Source organism: Aotus nancymaae, unplaced genomic scaffold (genome assembly GCF_030222135.1).
Source record: "Aotus nancymaae isolate 86718 unplaced genomic scaffold, 86718_ANA_hifiasm-v0.15.2.pri h1tg000012l, whole genome shotgun sequence".
Classification (NCBI taxonomy): domain Eukaryota; kingdom Metazoa; phylum Chordata; class Mammalia; order Primates; family Aotidae; genus Aotus; species Aotus nancymaae.
The window spans coordinates 13,110,621-13,134,927 of record NW_026988423.1 but is presented as its reverse complement, the minus strand read 5'-3'; the positions used below and the strand labels follow the sequence as shown (position 1 = coordinate 13,134,927).

At 36.3% G+C, this 24,307-nt stretch overlaps 3 protein-coding genes across 7 annotated transcripts in view; 2 read left to right on the top strand and 1 right to left on the bottom strand.

Moving 5' to 3' along the window:
* ATM (ATM serine/threonine kinase) overlaps positions 1 to 24,307 on the bottom strand; it is a 149,994-nt gene that overhangs the window by 52,780 nt on the left and 72,907 nt on the right. For all 5 annotated transcript variants that reach the window (XM_064375392.1, XM_064375391.1, XM_064375393.1 and 2 more), the window contains 11 exons: positions 23,712 to 23,807; positions 21,841 to 22,012; positions 19,626 to 19,767; positions 18,374 to 18,550; positions 14,167 to 14,344; positions 11,623 to 11,710; positions 8,176 to 8,331; positions 6,058 to 6,145; positions 2,669 to 2,757; positions 1,625 to 1,727; positions 545 to 693 (listed from right to left, as the gene is read on the bottom strand). In XM_064375392.1, coding sequence (XP_064231462.1) covers positions 545 to 693; positions 1,625 to 1,727; positions 2,669 to 2,757; positions 6,058 to 6,145; positions 8,176 to 8,331; positions 11,623 to 11,710; positions 14,167 to 14,344; positions 18,374 to 18,550; positions 19,626 to 19,767; positions 21,841 to 22,012; positions 23,712 to 23,807 — 1,438 coding nt within the window. The remainder of the gene's footprint in view (positions 1 to 544; positions 694 to 1,624; positions 1,728 to 2,668; positions 2,758 to 6,057; positions 6,146 to 8,175; positions 8,332 to 11,622; positions 11,711 to 14,166; positions 14,345 to 18,373; positions 18,551 to 19,625; positions 19,768 to 21,840; positions 22,013 to 23,711; positions 23,808 to 24,307) is intronic.
* CUNH11orf65 (chromosome unknown C11orf65 homolog) overlaps positions 1 to 24,307 on the top strand; it is a 155,347-nt gene that overhangs the window by 130,228 nt on the left and 812 nt on the right. Inside the window, exons 2-4 of the transcript XR_002478637.1 lie at positions 8,215 to 8,346; positions 9,709 to 9,804; positions 23,040 to 23,148. The gene's annotated coding sequence lies outside the window, so the exon portion shown is untranslated. The remainder of the gene's footprint in view (positions 1 to 8,214; positions 8,347 to 9,708; positions 9,805 to 23,039; positions 23,149 to 24,307) is intronic.
* LOC105732492 (protein NPAT) overlaps positions 9,720 to 24,307 on the top strand; it is a 149,782-nt gene continuing 135,194 nt past the window's right edge. Inside the window, exon 1 of the mRNA XM_064375395.1 lies at positions 9,720 to 9,804. Coding sequence (XP_064231465.1) covers positions 9,720 to 9,804 — 85 coding nt within the window. The remainder of the gene's footprint in view (positions 9,805 to 24,307) is intronic.

Below are 24,307 nucleotides of genomic sequence, written 5' to 3'. Positions count from 1 at the left end.
GAACCAACCCAAATGCCCATCGATGATAGACTGGACAGGGAAAATGTGGCACATACACACCATGGAATACTATGCAGCCATCAAAAATGATGAGTTCGTGTCCTTTGTAGGGACATGAATGAACCTGGAAATCATCATTCTCAGCAAATTGACACAAGAACAGAAAATCAAACACCTCATGTTCTCACTCACAGGCGGGTGTTGAACAATGAGAACACATGGACACAGGGAGGCGAGCATCACACACTGAGGTCTGTGGATGGGGGGAACTAGGGGAGGGTCAGGGGGGTGGGGAGTTAGGGAGGGATAACATGGAGAGAAATGCCAGATATAGGTGATGGAGAAGAAGGCAGCAAACCACATTGCCATGTATGTACCTATGCAGCAATCCTACATGTTCTTCACATGTACTCCAAAACCTAAAATGCAATAAAATAAAAAATAAAAAAACCCCACACAATTCCTGTTATATTCACAGAACAAGAGGAAAACAGTTGTTGTTTAGAACTAAAAGGGGAAAAAATCAAGTCAAATTTCTTCTTACTTGGTAGAACTGCAGTGGTCCCATTGCATATTCCTCCATGCTGCTTGGTAATGAAGTTCCTCTAGTTCAGGACACCAATCTTTATTTTCATAATCTAATCCTTTTAGATAGACAGAAAGTATATGGCAGAGTCCCAAATTCTGTAAGGCCTGAACAGGAGTTATATTTTTTAAGTAATCACAATATCAACAGCCAGAGAAAAAACAGCAAACATAAAAATTAACTTACACAAATTTTAATTCACTTAGTATTGCTTAAAATCCCAAAATATAAGCTAGGTGTGGTGGCTCATGCCTGTAATCTCAGTACTTTGGGAGGCTGAGGCTGGAGGATCACTTGAGCCCAGGAGTTTGAGACCAGCCTGGGCAGCAAAGCAAGACCCTGTCTCTACAAATTTTTTTTAATTACCTGGGTATGATGGTGTGTACCTGTAGCCCCATCTACTTAGGTAGCTGCAAGTGAGAGGTGCCCTTGAGCCTGGGAGGTTGGGCTGCAGTGAGCTATGATCATGCTAATGCACTCCAGCCTCAGTAACAGGGTGACACCTTATCTCTAAAAAAAAATTTTTAATCCCAAAATATTGTTTAATGTTTCCCAAAAAAGCATAAAGACAGAGCTCAAAGGGCTCTAATATTTCATGGAAGAATGGCTAAGGAGTATTAGTCAATAATAGAAATAATAGGTTCTGGGATGAACTCTATTACAAACTATGAGAAATAGTTTACATGAGATTTTCCATGTGAAGCCGTAAGTACACTACCTGACGCATTATATATGCTTAAGAAATGTCTTCTATTGTTATCCAAAAACACTGTGACCAAGAAAGCTACACCACCTTCTAGGTCAATGACCTGTCCAACTTTCCTGTGTATCCCTGAATTTTGTTTTCTCTTTTTTTTTTTTGCATCCCTCTGCTTCAGGAATATCCCTGAATGTTTAGCCTAATCCTCTGAAAAACAGATAACTTTCAGTCTTATCTCTAGAGTTTATCTGGCTGTGTAAATATCCACCAACATACTCAAATAACCTCAGCACTACACTAATGATGGCTTTACCAAATCTGGGGAAAAAAAAATGTACCTGAATGATTCCTGCCTGGCGGGTTGATGAGGAGATTGCTGTTTCGAGGTCATATGTTACTAGGGCTTTGCCCCACATTGCTTCATGTTCATATGTTCGTAGTCTATAAGAAAAGATTGTAAAAATACCTTTGGGTTTTACACGCATATAACTCCTTCATAAACAGAATTACTATACAACTATTTAGAAAATAACAATTTACTGGCTGGGTGTGGTGGCTCACACCTGTAATCTCAGCACTTTGGGTGGCTGAGGCAGGCAGATCACCTGAGGTCGGGAGTTCAAGACCAGCCTGACCAACACGGAGAAACCCCATCTTTACTAAAAAAAAAATACAAAATTAGTGCTCCCCTCACTGTGTCCATGTGTTCTCCTTGTTCAACACCCGCCTATGAGTGAGAACATGTGGTGTTTGATTTTGTGTTCTTTTGTCAGTTTGCTGAGAATGATGGTTTCCAGGTTCATCCATGTCCCTACAAAGGACGCGAACTCCTCGTTTTTAATGGCTGCATAATATTCCATGGTGTATATGTGCCACATTTTTCCTGTCCAGTCTATCATCGATGGGCATTTGGGTTGGTTCCAGGTCTTTGCTATTGTAAACTGTGCTGCTATGAACATTCGTGTGCATGTGTCCTTATAGTAGAACGATCTGTTGTGGGGGAGTCGGGGGGACAGCGGGGGGGTGGGGAGTTGGGGAGAGATAGCATGGGGAGAAATGCCAGATATGGGTGAAGGGGAGGAAGGCAGCAAATCACACTGCCACGTATGCACCTATGCAACAACCTTGCATGTTTTTCACATGTACCCCAAAACCTAAAATGCAATAAAAAAAAATTTAAAAAAAAAAATATATACAAAATTAGCCGGGCATGGTGGTGCATGCCTGTAATCCCAGCTACTCAGGAGGCTGAGGCAGGAGAATCGCTTGAACCCGGGAGGCGGAGGTCGCAGTGAGCCGAGATCGCTCCAGCCTGGGTAATAAGAGCGAAACTCTGTCTCAAAAAAAAAAGAAAGAAAAGAAAAGAAAAAAATACAAGTTACCTAGTAATAGGCTGTAACATCTTCCCTCCACCACAGCCATACAAACTATCTGGCTCTCCTATACTTCTGTAGATTTCTAAAAGAAGATCCTGAAAACATAGAAACAACAAAAATTGAAGAAGAAAAAAAAATTACTCTATAAATTTAGCAAATTTTAAATTGTAACGTTACCAATATGTGACTCCTAACTGTAAATGTTATGTTACAGAAATAAAATGTAATGATTCTGAAATACAGTTGACCCTTAAACAACACGAGTTTGAACTGTGCAGGACAACTTATATGTGGATTTTTTTCAATAAATATACTGAGAACTTTTTTGGAGATCTGAAACAATTTGAAAAAACGCACAAACCACATGTTCAGAAATACTGAAAAAATTTTTTAAAGTTAATGGATGCATAAAATGAATATAATGAACGCATAAAATAAACGTATATACCAGTCTATACATTCTATTTGTATAAATTTGATATAATACATTTTGTCATTTACTAGCATAAAATATACACAAATCTATTACAAAAAGTTAAAATTTATCAAAACTTACACATACTGTACAAAGCATTATTTGCGGTTAAGACAAATATAAACAAATGTAAACATGCAATATTAAATCATAACTGCATAAGATTAATGGTAGTACATATTGTACTACTGTAATAATTTTGGAGTTACCTCCTGTTGCTATCGTGGTGAGCATTACTGTGTTGTATGTGCTTAAATACCATGTGACACGAATCATTTCCACATGAGCAGTTTATCTCTCTAGTAAATTGTATATAACAGTAAAAAGTAATCTATCCAGCTTCTCATGTATTTTTTCACTGTGTTTACTGCAATACTATAAGCCTTGATTATTACCACGGGTGGCTGGAGGTGCTTCCAAGAAGCAGAGAAAAGTCATGTCATTACAAGAAAACGGTGAATTGCTTGATATGTACCGTAGATTAAGGCCTAAAGTACATATCAACCAGCAATGGTTGCCTGTAATTCATTATAATGACAGATGACTCATTATAAAAAGATGATGTAAACTCATACTATTGATAAATACAGTACAATGCTGTAAATGTATCTTCTCTTCCTGATTTTCTCAATAACATTTTCTTTTCTCTAGCTACTTTATTGTAAAAATACAGTATATAATACATATACAAAATATGAGTTGTTTGTATTATCGGTAAGGCTTCTGGTCAACAGTAGACTATTAGTAGTTAACTTTTGACTACTAATTTAGTTATACCTGGACTTTCAATGGCACAGGGATTAGCGCTTATAACCCACACGTTGTTCAAGGGTCAACTGTATATACTAATGATTTGGATCAGCAACACAGCAGACTGGTCCTAGACAACAGGAGGACTGTAGTCTACTTGAGAATTGCCTACAATTTCATGAATTAGATAAGAAATAAGTACCAATCTACCAGGCTTTTATCACATGCAAAAATAATCACACAAACAAAACCAAACAATATTGTCAACATGTAAAACTGTACATGGGCTGGGCGCAGTGGCTCATGTCTTTAATCCCAGAACTTTAATAGCCATGGCAGACAGAATGCTTTAGCTCAGGAGTTGAAGATCAGCCTGGGCAACATGGCTAAACTCCCATCTCTACAAAAGTTAGCTGGGCATGATGGGGCATGCCTGTAGTCCCAGCTACTTGTGAGGCTGAGGTGGGAGGATGGCTTGAGCCTGGGAGGTGGAGGTTGCAGTGCATTATGATTGCACCACTGCGCTCCAGCCTGGGCAACAGAGCCAGACCCCGTCTGAAAAAAAAAACAAAAACTGTAAATGGGAAAATACAGTCCTGCAAAGTATACTCTTGAAAACTGAATTTGGTAAGAATAAAGGTCTTGGATTTTTCTTTGAAAGATAGCACAAAACTGTACTGGAATTGGTAAAATTTGATATGAATAAAGTAATTTGGTTACTCAAATCTTTGTTGCAAAATTTACAAAGAAAAGCTAGATTATGTTTAAATGAATCTCATTTAAATAAAAATGAAAACATTAAAAATCATAAAATAGAAAAAATTAGAAACTATATTGCATAGAAAATTGATCAAGCAATTGAACTGCCTTTATGGTGCTTACTCTGTGAAATATTTTCTACATATAAATTCATTTATATTGGCATAGTTCTATAGTTCCAATTCAAATGTTTCTATTCATAATGAGAAATCAAGTCTTCAGAGTAGAAAAATTCAGTACCCATGCTTATTACAGTGCTTAGTACACACACAACATTCCAAAAACTCAGTAGAGGAGGAGGAGACTATGAAGAAGGCAAAAGTGAAAGGAGAAAAATCAGGAGAGTGGATCAAAAAGGTAAACAGTTCAAGCAAGGTATGGTTGATGATGTGAAGTAGTAATAAAACATTAAGGAAAAAGGAATGAAAGGTGACCACCAGACTTAGCAACATGAAGTTTATGAGAACCATTAGCAGGTGCTGTTTTACTGGAATGAATGGAAGGAAGGGAAATGGAGACAGCAAATACAGATAACTCTTCCACAAAGTTTGTCTGTGAGAGGAAGGAAGAGAGAGGGTGATATCTAAAAGAACATAGGGAAGAGGGAAATTTTTTTGTTTGGGAGAAAGGGAATTTTTAAACAGGAGAGGTTTAAAAATGCTCAGAACATAGTTCAAAGGGAGAATAGCATATTAAAAAATAAAGTGCCTGAGAAAGAGCAGATAAAAAAACAAAGCACAGGCAGAATTAGTCTCAAATAGAAGGAGAAACTGCTTCTATAACAAAAGGGAAGGTTATGACAGGAGCAGATTCCAGGAGATTTCAACGTTTGATAGTGGCATGTGGTGAGATTTCCTATCTATGCCTTTTATTTTCTTCAAGTAGGAGGCAGGCTGAAAGCAATGGTGTTGAAGAGAAGATGAGAGGTTTCAACAGAATGGAGAAGTTGAAATTGTCATTGTGAAGGAATGAATTGACCAAAGGAATTCAGTAAGCATACCAGACAATAACGTGAGCCAATTTGAGAATGGATATCAAGAAACTTATAGAAGAAGCAATCTGCTTCTTCTGTGACATACAATAAGCAAGCAAACAAATAAATATATAGTTTTATACCCTAAGTGCTATAGTAGGGTGTTATGGCAGAAAATGCATGGTATAAACTCTGAGACAGGTAGTTTTACTTTTGTGTTTCAGATAAGGGAGCTCAACCAATGGCAGAGTCAGTATTAGAATTCAAGTCAGTCTACTCCAAGGCTTAAGCTTCAGACCATAAATTTATATATATGATGCTTAGTCCAATAAGTAAATTCAGTTTAAAAATCAAATGGCATCTGTACAGTGTCTATAACAAAATAATCCAAAGTATGAGATAAATACTGTTATAAATAATAGAGCTTCTAATATTTACCTGTAAACTTATTCCAGTTTCTTCTTTACTTTTTTCACTCAAGCTAGAAATAGTTGTACTTTGGCTTCCTTCTTCAAATGCAAGATTTCTGTTTGTCACAAGAACACCTCTTTTAATGAGAACATACTATTTGGAAGCTTCCTGGATACATATACTATAGACTTTGACAGAAAAAAAACTAATGCAGGTTGCAAACAAAACAGAATAACTCTTATACTTGAAAATATAATACTGTTTAGACCTAGGATGGAAAAGAAATTTGTGAATGAAAATTACATTTTAAGAATAACCTTCTACATGTGGGAAGGCTATATGCAAAAATATTATTATTTATAAAGAGACAGGCTTGTTTAAAAACAGAGCAGATGCCCTCCAATTCAGGTACTATATACTCTGTCAGTGGTTTCACTTGAAATTCAACTCAATCAATAATTACCCACAATGAGACAGAATTTAATACCTAATAAATTGACAGAAATTAAGAAATATGCTATTAACTGTTGAAAAGGAAGTAGATCAGTAGGATCCACCTAAACCAAGATTATAAAATTAGAAAGTGACAGTCAGGATTAGAACTCCGTTTGCATTTTATACATATGACTTTCAGTTCTTTAAGTAAGGTCAATTCTAAAACCACAATAGCTATGGTGTCTGCAACAGTAATAATCTAATACATAAAATAAATACTATCATAAGTGATAGTACCTCTAATATTTACCTATATACTTATTCCAATTTTTCTTTTTTTTTTTTTTTGAGATAAGGTCTCACTCTGTCACCCAGGCTAGAGTGCAATGGCACAATCATGGCTCACTGCAGTGGCACAATCATGGCTCACTGCAGCCTCTGCCTCCTGAGTTGCTGGAACTACATGTGTGAGACACCATGCCCGGCTAATTTATTTTTATTTTTAGTAGAGATGAGGTCTCACTGTGTTGCCCAGGCTGGTCTCAATCTCCTGGCCTCAAGCAGTCCTCTCACCATGGCCTCCCAAAGTGCTGGGATTACATGTGTGAGCCACTGTGCCTAGCCTTCTTTATACTTTTTTAACTCACATTAGAAATAGTTATACTTTGGCTCCCTTCTTCAAATGTGAGGCTTCCTACTGATCACTTCCTTACCAACTACATTTCTGATTAAGTACACAAATTGGTATAACCACTTTAAAAAACAATTTGGGACAAGGTGCAGTGGCTCATGCTTGTAATCAGTACTCTGAAAGGCTGCGGTAGGAGGACTGCTTGAGCTCAGGAGCTCAAGACCAGCCTGAGCAACATAGCAAGATCTTGTCTCTACTAAAAAAATTTTTTAAACGAGATGAATCAGTGGTGTGTGCCAACAGTCCCAGCTACTTGGGAGGCTGAGGCTAGAGGATCATTTGAGCCTGGAAGATTAAGACTACAGTGAGCTATGATCACATCCCTGCACTCCAGCCTGGGCGAAAGAATGAAACCTAGCCCATTTTAAATGAACAAAGATTTGAAGAGGGCAATGGGGATAATAAACTGTTTTACTTTATTTCTCATTCTTTTACTTTCTTGATTATTTTTTGTTTTTCACCATGATCTAGGAGTATATTTATTAGATTCTTATGACAGTTCTCAGTCAGAGGAAAGTGAATTAAATTCACTAGAAATACAGGTAGATGAAGAAATGAAACTTAGTTATGGAAAGAAATCAGTTACATTACTTCATAGCCATTTTGGATTATAATTTTGGATATTTTATATCCAAAATGAATCTTGAATAGTTTAGGAATTAGTGGTAAATGTAATCTAATTAAACTTAGGAAATCATTTAATCATTTGAAAAATATTTATTCACCCTTAAATTAAGTTCTCAATGCTAGAGCTGTTATAGGGAATATACAGAAAATTAAGTATGGACTCTGTCCTATAGGAATTTGCTATCTGTACAATTTTTATAATACCTAAGTAATATTCCTATTATTTAAGAGCAGGAATTACATATTCCTTTTTAAAATTTTATTGTAATTTCACTTTAAAACAAAATTTCTACCTAAGGTGTCTTTTAAATGGGAAACTGAGGGCAAACTAAATCTTTACTATATACCCTTATTGAGACAATGTCAATATTTATTTTACAAACCAAAAATACCTTTTCTCTTGATCATCCATGCTTTTCTTATCTGCATAGATTTCTGCATAGAGTAAAGCTGTAAAGTGAGCAGCGCAAGACTGAGCTACCTTGGCAACTTCTAGATAATTTAAATCCAGCCAGAAAGCATCATCAAAAATTGTTCTTGAAGAAGGTCTAAAGAAAAATGAGGTATGTCATTCACTTTTTTAAACTTCAATATCAAAAGAAAAGCATGTTGATATAAAATACAATGGCAGTAAATGCTTAACAGAAAATTACAAATTCCCAAAAACTACATTTCCCCAAAATATGCCTATAAACATTATAAAATAATATGGCTGAAGAGTCCTATTTAGTAATCTTTTTGGTTTTTCTTTTTTCCCTCAAACTCATCAGAAAATCTGATGAAACCTATAGGCTATAGGCTATCACCTGATACAAAATTGGGGTTCATATCTGCTCTCCACCAAGAAATCCATGTACCACAGGCTAAGAATAGGATACACAGAATAATTAATACAAATGCACACAAGTACCGCCCCAACACACACTTTAAAATAGTCAATTTAATAAAAATATTGTTTTATCTAAGACACGAATACATACATGTCTTTCCTAATGTGACTTATTTTCTCCTTAATGTATTGCCTAGATTGAGCTACTTAATAAAAATCTTCCAGTCTATTAAGATTGAAAAGGACCATAGATGTTATCTTTTTTTTTTTTTTTTTTTTTTGAGATGGAATCTTGCTCTATCGCCAGGCTGGAGTGCAGTGGCAATATCTCAGCTCACTGCAGTCTCCACCTCCTGGGTTCAAGCAATTCCCCTGCTTCAGCTTCTTGAGTAGCTGGGACTACAGGTGTGCACCAACATGTCCAACTAATTTTTTGTATTTTAGTAGAGACGGGGTTTCACCAGGTTAGCCAGGATGGTCTCGATCTCCTGACCTCGTGATCCGCCCACCTCAGCCTCCCAAAGTGCTGGGATTACAAGCATGAGCCACCGTGCCCAGCCAGATATTATCTTTGTCAAAACTAGCATTATAGAGATGGGACATGGTATTGGTTAAGAGCACTGGTGTTGAAGTTCAATAGAGGTAGGTTCAAATCTAGCTATATTACCTACTACCAGCTGTGTGATCATCAGCAACTTAACTTCTTAAACCTCAGTTTCCTTACTTGTAAATGCTGGAACAACACAGACCTTGGAGAATGGGTGCAACCATTAAATAATGCCTGCAAAGTTGATGAATAAGGCACACCCTACTACATAGCAAGCATTCAACTATACTAATTTTCTGAGGAATTTGAAGTTCAGAGAAGTGAAATAATTTGCCATGGAAAGGAAGACATTGCCAACATTATTCTGACTTTGAAAGATGCTAAGACTGAGGTTCAAAGTTATCAAGTAATTTTTTGTTGTTCTATTGTTGTTCTTTGTTTTTGCCCAACATACTGTACAGGATAACAAATAATTTTTGCACAGCACAAGCTTGGACTTGAATTCATGTCTTTACTCCTTTTTCTATATCTCATTCATATTTTCTCAAGGAATCTTCTTCATGATCTTATTCAAAATTAAAATGGAATATGAAGAATTTTTTCTACTCCAAATCCTGCCAATGTCAACACCATTCTACTCCAAAGGTAAGTCTGACATGAATGGTAAAACTGCCTTCCAGCACCAAGGAAACAAATGCTCTCAGCTACATTTAAAGCTTCTATTAGCGAGAAGACATTTATGTAGCCAACAAACGTATGAAAAAAGCTCAACACTGGTTACATTAGGGAAATGCAAATCAAAACCACATTGAGATACCATCTCACACCAGTTAGAATGGTGATCATTAAAAAATCTGGAGACAACAGATTCTGGAGAGGATGTGGATAAATAGGAACGCTTTTATACTGTTGGCGGGAGTGCAAATTAGTTTAACAATTGTGGAAGACAGTGTGGTGATTCCTCAAGGATCTAGAACTAGAAATACCATTTGACCCAGCAATCCCATTACTGGGTATATACCCAAAGGATTATAAATCATTCATAAAGACACATGCACATGTATGTTTATTGCAGCACTGTTCACAATAGCAAAGACTTGGAACCAACCCAAATGCCCATCAATCATAGACTGGATAAAAAAATGTGGCACATACACACCATGGAATACTATGCAGCCATAAAAAAGGATGAGTTCATGTTCTTTGCAGGGACATGGATAAAGCTGGAAAGCATCATTCTCAGCAAAATGACACAAGAACAGAAAACCAAACACCGCATTTCTCACTCATAAGTGAGTATTGAACAATGAGAAGACATGGACACAGGGAAGGGAATATCACACACCAAGGGCCTGCCAGGGGGTAGGGGGCTAGGGGAGGGATAGCAGGGGGTGGGTGGGTAGGGGAGGGATAACATTAGGAAAAATACCTAATGTAGATGACAGGGTGATGGATGCAGCAAATCACCACGGCATGTATATAGGTATGTAACAAACCTGCATGTTCTGCACATGTACCCCAGAACTTAAATAATTTTTTTAAAAAAGCTTCTGATAGGCCTTCTCAGAAGGAAATCTGGTATAAAACTATAAGGTAAATCAGTAACTTTCTAACCAGAATAAAGACACTGAAAGGCATAAAACTTCTTTTTCTACTAGAGGAGAGGACTGGTGTAAGAATATATAGAAATTAATTTTTTAAGATGTTAATGCATTTAGGCTTTTACAAAATTCCATTTTTCACTCACCTCTCCCTCGCATTCTTTGCCAAACACTGCCACCACCACCATACACACTCATGAGACATTGATTTCTACCTTTTCAAATTATAGGCCTACTACACTATTTCTTTAGAGTTCTGGTCAACTCTCGAGCAGTACGACTATCCATTCTAGCAATTCCTGTATGCATTGTTAAAAATCTCACGACTAGTAAGAGGAACAAAGATACTATACTATAAAACAATTTACCAGAATGAAGAAAATAAGCATTGTCACAGCACAGTATTGCCACAGATTTTGAACCACTGAACACAGTAAAGAAACTCACATCTTAAAATAGAGATACATAAAGAAGATATTTATACAACTCTATTTGCTTCTTAGAACTAAAGCAAAGAGAAAAGTAAAAAGAGAGGTAGTACAGCTAAATGTAACTTGGAAAATTACTTGCTCCTATCCCATCACTAATATAGATGAAATAAATTGAAGCCAAGAAGGCTGCACAATTTAACAAAGGTAACATTCTTACTGGTACGGCTTGTATTAGAATTGAGAGTTCTTGACACTGATTTAACCAAAGTGCTATCCTGAATATGGATTACGCAAGGAGATATAAATATCACACAAGTTAAATATAGCACTTTACAGCAGCTTTACCTAAAATAATTGTGTTAAAATTCAGCCAGTAGTTAACAAGTTACAGGCTAGATTCTAAACGTAAGAAGCAACACTCATTACATTACCTCTTTTGTCTTCTCATGTAGTCCACAACAGCAAGCATTGTTCTTTGTGATTTTTTATCCAAACAGCATCGAAAAAAGTGCTCTGATTCTGACAAACAAAAATATCTCCTCTCAGTCCCAGGCATGCTTGCTTACACACCTTCTTCCTTCTTGTTTTTGTGTCTGTCTCCCACTATGCTACAAGGTTCTGGAGGGCAGTACCTAACACAAAATTGGTTCTAAAGGAATTTAATGGCATTTCTTTTGCTTTTAAAATAAACTATTCTCTTATAATCAAAGTGAGAGCTTACACTGTAATTTATATTTTATTTTCGAGGAGGACTAATTCATTGATTCAATAAGATCTTTTATGTGCTAAGTCCTCTGTATATAACCATGAACAAGACGGAGCATGTCAGATCACACAGAACTCATGGACTAGCCTGGGAGATTACAACACAGTATGATAAGTGTCATAATAGGAAAGTTTAAAAGGCTATAGAAGCTTAGTGGAGGGAACCTCAACTAGACAAGAAAAGTTTCATAGAAAAAGTGATACCGGCCAAGTGCAATGGCTTATACCTGTAATCCCAACACTGCGAGGCTGAGGCAGGCAGTTCACTTGAGGCCAGGAGTTTGAGACCAGCGTGGCCAACATGGTGAAATCCTGTCTCTATTACAAATACAAAAAAATAGCAGGGCACGCTGGCACACATCTGTAATCTCAGCTACTCAGGAGGCTGAGGCATGAGAATCACTTGAACCTGAGAGGCAGAGTTGCAGTGAGCTGAGATCACACCACTGCACTCCAGCTTGGGTGACATAGTGAGTGTCTGTCTTGAGAAGAAAACAGAAAAGTGATACCTGAAAGAACAGTAATGGTTAGTCATGAGGGCAGGAAAGGACAGTGCTACAGGTAATAATAATATCTGAGATGGCTGGAAGCAAGACATAACTTGGACAATTTAATGAAAGAATTTCAACTGTGCTAAGTCATAAAGCTAGAAAGCAGTAAGGATGCTAAGGGCAGAGAGAAACAAATGGACTAAGTGATTCATAACACAGAATTGGCAAGATTTGGCAATCCCATGAAATATGTGAGAGAGGTTTCTAGAGTAAGCAACTGAATGCTGTTTGCCAAAGAGGTACATACAACACATTAAAAGAAGTAGGCCGGGGGAAGAGATGAAGATGATGATGTGTCTGCTTTTCGACAGTTGAGCCTGAGATGCATATGGGACGTTTAGTGAAGGCAGTGAGACTTACAGCCATCAGAAAAGATATGCCATTTAAATTTTACAAAAATATGCATTTACTTTCCTTTTCAATAATAGAATTTTATATGTAAGTTTAAATTTTCACTTAAGGTAATAAAAATATTGGCATCATACACAGATAAAATAATTATTTTCAATGGTTGTAGCATAAATATGTATACATAAGTGATAAACATGAAAAAAGTCTTGGCCATGTTCATAACAAATTACCAGGTTATCATAAACAATGATTACCTTAAACTATGTAATAAAAATTGTTTTTAACAGTAGTGCAAATTACATAATGCTTAAATCGTTTATACCTGTATTTTCCCAATTAAACATAAGAGATACATTTTAGGTAGTTTACAAAGCCTCTATGAGAATTTTTATTTCAGGATTTTCATTTCAGTGGAGTAAAGAAAATTCATATAAGCACGTTCTGAATCATTTAGAAAACCAGCTTACAATTTAGTAGGATCACAAAAGGGGCATCCATGTCTGTGTTTATAATTTATAATGTACTTTTCCAAATGGTAGATTTGTCATTGCTGTTACCCAACAGAAAAGAAAATACATAAAATATAAAGCACAGCAAACTGAAGTCTAAATAACATTAAAGCCATGTCAAATGAAGGTTGTAGCAGTAAAAGTAGAAACAATTGGAAGAACTGAGTAATTACAACCTTTGCTGAAGTGACTGGAAGGACTGGGAGGAGCAAATTAGTTGTGGCAAAGCATCACATTAAATCAACATTTATGTATTAGAATTGATTGGTCTTGAAGTACAAGTGAACTCCTGCCCTCAGGTGATCTGCCCATCTCTGCCTCCCAAAGTGCTGAGATTACAGGCATAAGCCACCGCACCCAGCCAAAGGTTGCTTTTTAAATAGAGTTGGCCAGAGCTCTGAAAATATGAAAATTTTATCATATCTGCACCACAGTACCTAAAATACTGTGTTTGTTTTTTCCATTGCCAGAATGTTGGGTATTTCTTTTTCATATTCATATTACCTGTGCAAGCACAGTGCCTGACACATATCGAAAGCTCTATTAGTCGTTCCATTATCAATACCCAAAATATACTGAGAGAATACTATACATCAAATATTATCCTGGGCACTTTACACATATTATTTCATTGAAAACTTGTTGCAACTTTTATCTCCATTCCACAGATGAAGGAACAAATTTAGAAGTAATAGATTTAAGCCTGTAAAGTGCCTTTAGTGGGATTCAACCTTAAATCTAGCTTTCTCTAGAACTGAGGAGTTAACAGTATTAATGTTAAAAATTTAATTAAGAGTACCTGAATCCAAGTTTGCAGGGGTTGTGGATCGGCTCGCTTGTGAGAAGTGTCTAAGACAGCTTGTGAAAAATCCCTGAACATGTGTAGAAAGCAGATTTCTCCATGATTCATTTGTGTCTTGGAGTAAAATATCATGAATCAAGTATGGAAGTACAGTCTGACAAAAGTCAGTTTTCACCTAGAATATACAAACAAATCCACCCAATAGTTTGAGTAAACATAAGTAAAATGAATACAGTTTACTTAAAATTTTCATGCCCTGTTGTTGACAGATTAAATTTCTAAAAGAGTATAGATTAATCTGGCATAAACTCAACATACTGCTAAGAAACCAACAAAAAACATGTTATCAGGTGGTATTTAAAACAAAACCACGGTAGGCTAGTATATCAATATCAAATATATATGTTAGTGACACTGTAACTGTTCATTCCCAGTCTAGGCTATTAGCATAATGAACTAGGATACTGTGTACAAATGAAATTATATCACCACTTTAAATACAGTTTCAGAGTTGAAAAGTGTTAGAGAAGTTTTCTGATTTGATAGAAGAGGGGAAAAGGTATCAAATGTTTAAGAGAAAAGTTAAAAATCTGATTTTTATGCATTTTTCTATCCTCAGTGAAGAAGTACAACAGTCATGTTAAAAATGTTTATTTTTTAATAAGCCCCAATTTCTGGGTATAAAATTTGAGTAATAATTTTTGGTATATTCCGAAGAGCAGAAAAATGCTCTATACATCTGGCACATCAAAACAGTAGTCAACTTTATTTTTGCTATTCACCGCACTCCATATTTAACATATGAATGAATCATTACACTCCATATCCATCATATTCATAATTTCCACACACCTAAGACAGCTTATAGATTACTAACTGCACTCTTTCTTTTTCAAACTAAAGACAAGGCAGAAAGTGCTAGTGCTAGATAATTTAAACTACCAGAAATGGGGTGGGTCCATATGTATATTTGGAACATTTTATCTTCCGGCTCAAAGTTAAAACCTCATAAAAATCTTAGCTTTGTTCACTAATGAGAAATAAATATGTGTGTTGAGGGTACCACTCTGCTGAATTGGTGTGAGTGTGGTGTAGTATTACAGAAAAGGTGATGTTTTATTCACTGTTACTACCTTTTCTTTAGAAAATAAGAACTGCATTTTACATTGCTTTCAATGTGGGTACTTCATGAAAATACTTCCCTATCAGTTACCCGTAATTGGCAGACATTTGACCTAGTCAGATACTGTGTTTTCACATTTCTGTTGAATCAGGTTTAACAGTACTATAATTCTGTAAATCTTAGCTCATTAGAGTGTGTTGTCTCGGATTACACATTTGATGGAAGAGTATAAACTTTGTTTCATTTCATATATACCTTTACTCTTTATTGAAATAAATTGTACTGTATCCTTAAAAATAAAAACGCTATGTTGATTGCTGCCCCACTCCTTTTTCTTATTCAAGAAAGCATATCAAGGAAAATAAATGTGCTCTATCAGAAGAAGTTAACAAAGTTAGAACAGGCTTTTGGTTAAATTATTTATTTATTTATTTGTTTTAAGAAAGAAAGAAAGAGAAAGGGGAAGAAACAGGAGTCTTGCTCTATTGCCCAGGCTGGAATGCAATCTAAAAATAGGTATTAAAAACCTCTTTTATGCCGATAATTGTGCTTAACAGTGGAGACAGGAAGGAATAAGGGAAGAAAATAACAAACAAACAGCCAACCAATATTTCATTTAAGTCTGTGAAATGCTATGCAAATGCTGAAGAGTGATTTACTTCCAATTATGTGGTCACTTTCAAAATAGGAGTAATGTGATACTGAGAAAAATGTATGTTCTGTGGACCTGGGGTGAAGAATTCTATAAATATTCACTGAGTTTACTTGTTCCAGGTGTGAGTTCAAATCATAGATGTCTCTGTTAATTTTCTATCTGTTGATCAGTCGAATGTTAACAATGTGGTGGCAGAGTCTCCCGCTATGAGTCCAAGTCTCTTTATAAGTCATTAAGAACTTGTCTTATGTATCTGGGTGTTCCTATATTGGGTGCATATATATTTATGATCATTGACTCCTGTTGCTGCATTGATCCTTTTACCATTATGTAATGTCCTTCTTTTAGTCTCTGTTACTATTAAGGTCTATTTTGTCAGAGACGAAAGTTACAACTCCTGTTTTTTGTTTTTTGGTTTTTTTTTTTTGCTCTCCATTTGATTGGTGAGTCTTCCACCAACCCTTTGTTTTGAGTCTTTGTGTATCCTTGCTTATGAGATGAATCTGGATACAACGTACCGATGGGTTTTGACTTTTTATTCAATTTGCCTGTCTGTATCTTTGATTGGGGCATTTAATCCATTTAAATTTAGGATTAATATTGATATTTGTGAGTTTAATATTGTCGTTTCATGCTAGCTGACTATTTTGCCCATTAGTTGATATAGATTCTTCATTATGGAGATACTCTTTACCTTTTGGTAAGTTTTTGGGATGACTGATACTGGTTGTTTCTTTCTGTGTATAGTGCTTCTTTCAGAAGCTCTTGTAAAGCAGGCCTGGGGGTGATGAAATCTCTAAGTGCTTGCTTGTTCACGAAAAATTTTATTTTTCCTTCATTTATGAAGCTTAGTTTGGCTGGATATGAAATTCTGGGTTGAAAATTCTTTTCTTTGAGGATATTGAATATTGACCGCCACTCTCTTCTAGTTTGTAGGGTTTCTGCTGAGAGATCTGCTATGAGTCTGATAGGCTTCCCTTTATGGGTAACCTGACCTTTCTCTCTAGCTGCCCTTAGAATTTTCTCCTTTATTTCAACCCTGGTGAATCTAACGATTATGTGTCTTGGAATTGCTCTACTTGAAGAATATCTTTGTGGTGTTCTCTGTATTACCTGGAGTTGAGTATTGTCCTGCCTTACTAGGTTAGGAAAGTTTTCCTGAATAATGTCCTGAAGAATATTTTCCAGCTTGGATTCATTCTCTTCATGACATTCGGGTACACCTATCAAATGTAAATTAGGTCTTTCCACCTAGTCCCATATTTCCTGGAGACTTTGCTCATTCCTTTTTACTCTTTCTTCTCTAATCTTCTCGTTTCATTTCATTAAGTTGGTCTTCAACCTCTGATATCCTTTCTTCTGCTTGATCAATTCGACTGTTAAAACCTGTGCATACTTCACGGAGTTCTCATATTGTATTCTTCAGTTCCATTAATTCACTTATGTTCCTCTCTAAGTTGTCTACTCTCATTAGGATTTCATCAAACCTTTTTTCTAGGTTCTTAGTTTCTTTACATTGGGCTAGAACATGTTCTCTTAACTCACAGGAGTTTCTTATTATCCACCTTCTGAAGCCTAATTCTGTTAATGGAACGTTCTCCATCAGGCCTTGTTCCCTTGTTGATGAGGAACTGCAATCCCCTGTAGAGGGAGAGGCACTCTGATCCTGGATATTCTCAGCCCTCCTACACTGGTTTCTTCCCATCATTGTAAATCCATCCACCTGTTGTCTTTGTAATTACCGACCTTCAAATTAGGTCTCTGAGTGGATGTCCAACTTGTTGATTCCCAGTGCTGGAATCTGAGCAACCCTCTGTGCATGCTAAAACAGCGGCGTTAAGATTGATGGTGCTTTTCTGCCCGGGAATGTCTGGTCTGGCTTCCTTCTTGAGTCCCTTTTTCAATCAGCTGAATAGGCAACTCCGCCTTCCCAGAGCTCCAAATGTCGACCAAAAGGGGACCCAGTCCCGTTTACTCTGCACCAAGAACCGCCACTCCGGCCACAAGAGTCGCGCTGGCGACCCATGGGGCTCCTCCTCTGGGAATCTTCTGGTCCGTGAACAACAAAAATTCATCTGAAAGTGTGGTGTCCTCTCGTTCTCTGCGCTTTTACTGGGAGCTATAGTCCTGAGCTGCTAGTAATCAACCATCTTGGCTCTCTCTCTCGTAAGTAATTTATAATCAAAGTATTTTAACAATCATTAGTAACAAATTATTCAAGGCATCCCTTAGAACTCCTCTAGTATGTTGCTATCCCAAAGCTAAAACCTAATGCATAAAGTTATGGCTAACTACGGATGCTCACTTTAATAAATTTACAACAGTTTGAGTAGGGGTGATACTACGTGAAGATGATGTGCAGTATCACAGCACTCTTTAAATAAACATGTCATAAATGAGGAATTAAATCAGACTAATCTTCTTACTTCACACATTGGCTTTAATAATTGAAGAATTTCACTTTTTGTGCCTCCACTGTCCAAAAAAGCACAAGTCAGTGTCTTTATCCAAATGTTGTGATTTTCACATAGAGGAATCCACAGATTTATATCATCCAGGCCTTCAAAAGGGTTTTCTTTGTCAAATCTGGGTACTTCTAAAAACTAGAAAGAAGAGGATTAGAAAATGCAAATAAGAAAACTGGAAATCATTGTACTTTTCCTGTACAAAATGAGTATAACAAATCTGTTTACAAATAAAGCTAAATACAGTTAAAACTAAATCTGGAGGCAATGTTTACCTTTTAAAATTAAAACATTTATGCTTATACAAGGGGCAGAGTGGTATGTAAAAACTGCTGTTTTAGGCAGCAGGAAACTTGGGTTCTACTCTCAGCTCTGTCACTCATTAGTAGTGTATTACACAAATGACAAACTTTGCCTCATCTGTCTCACATACAAAACCAGTCCACATCTACCACAGAGACTTGATTTCAAAATGAAATGAGATTTTTAAATGTTAAAATTACAGTGCTTTCCAGGTTTTATCTACATTACACATTAACTAGCTTCATTAATGGTTTATATTACTAGTAATTTTACTACGACCAAAATTGTATTTGTGATCCATTTAAAGTACTGCTTCAATGCTGGGCTTCTGCCATGAAATTAAATTGGTGAAAACTAAACTGAGTATTTCTCAGTCACTTTATGAAAAGAAAGTATTAAAGAGGAATGCTTAGACTAAGGAAGGAACAAGTGTTCTTAAGTGTGCTTCACAGAGTACTTACAGTAGAACCTTATTATGATACCAACATGGAAAAGGGAGAAATCTACGGGGTCATCCTATATTTCACCAAGGGATTGTGATATGTTAACTTGCCATGGAAATAAACACTTGTGGATCACAATACCTATAAACCATACTCAAAACTTATAACTTTCATGGGAGCAAAGTAAGGTTTTCTATTTCTAAAAAAAAGGTCTATATTTAAGAATTTCCCCTCCCCAAAAATCAACTACTATTTCCCCAGGTTACCTGTCTCAGCTTTTCTGCACTGCCATAATAAATTAAAAAATAACAAATTCCCTGGATTTATGAAGTATGGTTTAAATTACTTATAGAAAAGGTTGTTAGTACAATACTATTTCAAGCAATTTAACAGTCACAACCCACAGCAAACAGAACTATTTTATTAGATATGGTGGCTATTCAATAAACATTTATTACTTAAGAGACCTTTTTTCTCGACGTTCTAAAAGGCTGTAGATAGGCCAGCATTGGATCTGTTGTCATCTTATAAATCTCCCAGAAACTATGTCCAGTCTTTGTGGCTAAAATGTTTTTCAAACAGGTAACAGCTGCTGATCGAACTTTGACACTGAAAATACAAATAATTCAAATGCCTATAAAGTACACCTGTTATTAATCTTGATGAATGTTAACTTCCACCACAAAAATTTCAAAACTAAAAATTTAAATTTATATTAAGAAACTTTACATCTATAAAATTCTCCAGTATGAAACAAAATTATCAAAGGACTTTCACTATTCATTCAGTAAACTTGAATTACTAATCACTGCAACAGCACTTCCCTTCATTCAATACAATAAAGTTTAATTGTGACTACTATAAATGAAAAGGACTCACAAAAAGAAATACTTGAAAATAACATGGCCTAATACATATAAGTCATGAAGATTCTGGGAATCCTTTGGTCCACATCTTCATATGCTAAAGTCCTTTGAATATCTAAAGATTTTTCCTCTTAAAGAAAAGTACAAAAAACTTGTACCTGCTTCCTAGAATTCGTAAGTCTCCCTAATATTTCTGTGCATCTGTTTCAGAAAAACCAATTTCAAATTATTATGAAACAAATGAAACATTTAATGCTTGACAATTTTCTGTGGTACTCTCTTCAAAAGCTGTGCTTGATATAACTTGAAATACGTTTTGAAAATGAGATGAACTGGCTGGATGTGGTGTGACTTATGCATATAAACCTAGCAGATTAGGAGGCTGAGGCAGAAGGACTGCTTGAGCCCAGGAATTCAAGGTTACAGTGAGCTATGATCTATGATGTATGATCATGCCACTGCACTCCAGCCTAAGTGATAAGGCGAGACCTTGTCTCAAAAAAAAAAAAAAAAAAAGAGAGAGAGATGAATTAATACATCTTCATACAAGGACAGACAAATGGCTAGAAGTGATAAAGCAAGGACAGCAGTAAAATGGAGAAACTATATGATAAGTGTATGGGTGTTAACTATAAAATTATTTCAATTTAGCTGTATGTTTAAAACCTTCTTTTTTGAGACAGAGTCTCACATTGTCACCCAGGCTGCAGTGCAGTGGCGCAATCTCGGCTCACTGCAATCTCCACCTCCTGGGTTCAAGCAATTGTCTTGCCTCAGCCACCCACGTAGCTGGGACTACAGGCATGCACCACCATGCCCAGCTAACTGTTTTCTATTTTTAGTAGAGATGGTGTTTCACTATGTTGGCCAGGATGGTCTTGATCTCCTGACCTCGTGATCTGCCTGCCTCAGCCTCCCAAAGTGCTGGGATTACAGGCATGAGCCACTGCGCCCAGCCAAAACTTTTTATAATAAAACATCAGGAAAGAAACCATACAAATTTGTTTAATGAAACAAAAACAACAAAAGAAAGAAATACATATGTACATTAAATCAATAATGGAAACAAGGCAGGTAGACATTACTGCCAATCATTTATTCCTCAAGAGGAGGAAGGGAAGTAGAGAAAAAAAATCAAAACACATATTTATCTTAGAAAGGTGCCCAGTTGTGAGGAAACCCTTTGAATCCACCACCAAAAATGGTGGTGATGTAGTACTCAAGGATACCAATCAATCAATCAATCAATCAATCAATAAGGGAGAGAGAAATAGCATGCACACCAAAGTGATCTCAACCAACCAGTTGAAATTTTGATAATATCTGGTGGAATTCTGTTTTGCATAGAGAATAAATAAGCAATTGAAAACCCTGTCTGATTAGCTTAAGACTTCCAGGGTTATTAAACAATCTCTGCTTTATGGCTTATTTTAAAAGGATCAAAATAAGACCTAGCTTAGAGGAGAGTGGCACCTCTGATATTGACAAGAGACTAAAACAGCTCCCTTTATATTCCCCTATCTTCTGTGTAGAACCAACTGGTATTATTCTTATTTATTGTTAATTTGTCTAGTCCCACTAAAATTTCTAACAGGGACCTTGTCTGGAATGTTCACCATTATATCCAGTGTCTGGCACATACCATGGTCAATAACTATGTGAATTAATAATGATACAAGAATTTTCATAAAGACACTGAGATTAAAAAAAGGACAAAGTTTTAGTTACTGAGAGGATCAATTTGTGTGAGGTATTATTCTCCAGAATGTTATATTAAGTAAGCGAGATCAGATATAAGGCATCAATAGATACTCACCAATCTTCTACCAGTGTGTTATTCAGGTAGGTCAGCATTATGAAGGTCCACTGAAGTTCTTTATCCTCAAATAACTCAAGGGCCTTGGTATAAGATGCATCTTTACTATGTTGTATAGCTATGGTAGAGAAATCTATAGGACCCACTTCTCCCAAGCAGCTTCCAACAGCCTCTACATATAGAAATTCTATTTCAGTAGAGTCACAGGTAACAGATCATACATAAAACTGAAATTTTCTAATTTCAAAACTATAATGCTGTTTTGCTGTACTTCAAGAATCAACTTTAAGGCCAAGCACGGTGGCTCACACCTGTAACCCCAGAACTTTGGGAGCCAGAGGCAGGCGGATCACCTGAGGTCAGGAGTTCGAGACCAGCCTGACAAACATGGTCAAGTCCCATCTTTACTAAAAATACAAAATTAGCCAGGCATGGTGGTGCACACCTGTAATCCCAGCTACTTAGGAAGCTGAGGCAGGAGAACTGCTTGAACCCAGAAGGCAGAGGTTGCAGTGAGCTGAGATCACACCACTGCACTCCAGCCTGGGCGACAAAAGGAAAAAAAAATAAGAGTCAACCTTAAAACTGTTAAAAAAATTTTTTGAGATATCACACACATAAATTCCATAACCTTAAACACACAGGTCAATGAAAATTTATGCATACAAACATACATTTTTTTCTACCTGTGTTCTCCCTAACCAGATGAAGACAGGGCATTTTCAGCATCCCGGAGGGCTCTTCGTGCTCTTTCCATCATGATAGTATTTACTAAAATATGTTCACAAATCCTTTGAGAGCCCTTCTTTCAAAGGGTAGAGCCTAACTTCCCTCCTGTTGAGTGTGGGCTGTACTTAGTGACTCACTTCTAACAAACAGAATGTATATAAGTCTTTAACCTCTTTGATTAAATTTATTCCTGGGTATTTATTCCTTTTAGAAGCTATTGCAAATAGAATTGCTTTTCTAATTCTTTTTGGGCTGTACACTGCAAGTATATACAAACACAACTAATTATGTGTTGATCTTGTACCCTGCAACTTTGCTGAATTCATTTATTAGCTCTACAGCAGATTTCCTGTGAATTCTCTGGGATTTTCTATACATAAGATCATGTCATCTGTAAATACAGATAGTTTTACTTCCTTTCTAATTGGCATGCTTTTAATTTCTTTTTCTTGTCTAACTGCTCTGGCTAGAACTTCCAGTACAATGTTGAACAGCAGTAGTGAAAGTGGACAACCTTGTCTCATTCCTGACCTTAAGGAGAAAGCTTTCAGTCTCTCACCACTGAATATGATGTTAACTGTGAGTACAAACCACATTAATTTTATGCTACACAGGAAAGCCACTTAGGGCTTCTGTTGCAAATCAGATCTGTTCCTCAAAGCAGTGCCACTATAGACAAGGGGGTAAATTTTCTGGTTAAAGAAAACTGCTACGGTTCTGGTAAGATTCTGTTTCTTAGACTGTACTTAAAAGTATACAGATAAAAAAAACCCTAACATTCTTCAAGTTAGGTATTTTTGATCTGTATACTTTTCTATACATAGGATATATTTTAATTTTTAAGTCTACAAAAAAGGAAGTACTCTAGATACTAGGTTCCTACTGAAAAGTTAAGGAAGACTGTTGAAGAAAGATACCAGAATCTGTGAAACACTACTTATTCCTCCTATTTTTCTCATTTGAAGCAAAACCATCACGAGAGTCACCTGACTTCAATCAGGTGATTTATAGGCAATTATAACACAATAGTATTTGTTTATCTAAACAGAAAACATATAGTAAAAATACAGTATTATAATCTGTCCTATATTTGGTCCATGGTTGACTGAAATGTTATCATGCAGTGCATGACTGTAGTTTACCTAGAACTTCTTTTTCACCAGTGTGGTTTATTGCCATCTTGGATAACTGCAACAAATTGACAACTAGCTTCACCATAATCCCATCCTGTGGATGATCTAGAAATAATTTTTTAATAATTAGTTTAAACTAGCATGAAGACAACACTTTTGTTGATAATTACATATATATTAAATTATCTGACTAGAAAATTTTTATAAAGTTTAAAAAAGGTTTTAAGTCGGCCGGCATGGTGGCTCATGCCTGTAATCCTAGCACTTTGGGAGGCCAAGGCAGGCAGATCACAAGGTCAGGAGATGGAGACCAGTCTGGCCAATATGGTGAAACGCTATCTCTACTAAAATTACAAAAATTAGCCGGGTGTGGTGGGTCACGCCTGTAGTCCCAGCTACTTAGGAGGCTGAGGCAGGAGAATTGCTTTAACCCAGGAGGCGGAGGTTGCAGTGAGCCAAGATTGTGTCACTGCACTCCAGCCTGGGCAACAAAGCAAGACTCCGTCTCAAAAAAAAAAAAAAAAGTTTTAAGTCATGAGTAGCTCAAAAAATACATTCGGAATGAATATGAGCATCTTTATACAACAAATTATTTTGAAAGTAAT